The 1,271-nt window shown below is 39.6% G+C and overlaps 1 protein-coding gene across 1 annotated transcript; it reads right to left on the bottom strand.

Annotated features, from left to right (window-relative positions):
* Window positions 1–12: 12 nt before the first annotated feature.
* LOC111385862 lies at window positions 13–792 on the bottom strand. The gene has a single exon (XM_023010291.1). The coding sequence runs from the start codon at window positions 790–792 to the stop codon at window positions 13–15; it is 780 nt and encodes a 259-aa protein (XP_022866059.1).
* Window positions 793–1,271: the final 479 nt, after the last annotated feature.

Genomic DNA, 1,271 nt, shown 5'->3' with positions numbered 1-1,271 from the left:
ACATTGCTAGACTTATTGACTGGTTGACAGGTTGAGTAGAGGGTAATTTACTGTATTCCGTGCTCCTGTATAATTCAATTTCTTCACCATAGCTCTTCTGACACCGGAAGTATAATACTGTATATGCCAAGTTCGGGAAAAAATTCCCCAAAAAAAGACCCCCATCACAATCAATCCATTAATGGTCCAATTCTCTGGCATCATACCGCAGTTCAGAAATAGAATCAAGCACAGCGGGTTGAAGCATAAGTTTAGCATAAAACCATGGAATCTCTTGCCCTTGATAAGTGCGGCAGCTTTTCCCAATGCCTCGATTCCACAACCTTCGTCGACTATACATACGACAATAGCCAAGTTCCAAACGACGGGCAGATATACACAGCAAACACAAGCAGAAATAAATAGCAAGACGGTCGTTGAAATGGTGGTGAGATTAGCAGACATGAGTAAAGGAACAGACAATGCCACACCCAAGAACACGTACGCCATTGCGTGAAGTTTTGCATAGAATTCTGTTATCAGTGCCCTTTTCCATGTTCTCACTATCCTTAAACATAGATCTTTCAAGGATAATGTCTCGTCTTTATAAGACATGGCTGATACTAATATTGTTGCAGTAGTGGAGAAGTTCGAGACAATGGGAACAGCAAGAAGGCAAGCCATTTGCACAGCCACAAGAAGAGCAAAATCATCTCTGAGCCGTTCTATGCCAAGAAGCTCGGTTGGATTAGACCTTAAAGAGGTAGTATTCGGTGTAAATGGGCTCTGATCAGCCACAAAGCTAGAATTCATATAAACCTCGGCGATATCATTGAACAAGAATTGGAAGGAGAAGGTGAAAGAAATGAACAAGATTGAATATAGGATGAGGGAAAGTATAAATATTGAAGTCATGAGTTTTCCATTTTTCGGGAGAAGTTAGATAGATTCCTTTAGAATCAACAAGAAACTGAAAGAATCATAGAATTCTATAACAACTTGATTAGTGTTTAGAGCTATTAACGACCATATTATAATCTGGGGAATGTGCCAACTATATACACATAGAGATGTCGATTTCAAATGGGAACAATATGTCCGCCTTGTTGACAAACAAGACTAGTAGTCCAAACGAAAGTTCAGTTCACACCTAATAGATTAACGGTCTAGAATTAACATAGAATCTGATAATTGTTAAGCTTGCTTTTTTAGGGGGACGTGGCCAACAAATTTCAACTCCTCTCACATCTATAGAGCCTTACTCCCGTACACTTGGACAAACTGTTAAACTG

The sequence above is a fragment of the Olea europaea genome, unplaced genomic scaffold (assembly GCF_002742605.1).
Source record: "Olea europaea var. sylvestris unplaced genomic scaffold, O_europaea_v1 scaffold3315, whole genome shotgun sequence".
Taxonomy (NCBI): domain Eukaryota; kingdom Viridiplantae; phylum Streptophyta; class Magnoliopsida; order Lamiales; family Oleaceae; genus Olea; species Olea europaea.
The sequence above is the reverse complement of the archived record's forward strand: the minus strand, read 5'-3'. Positions and strand labels throughout refer to the sequence as shown.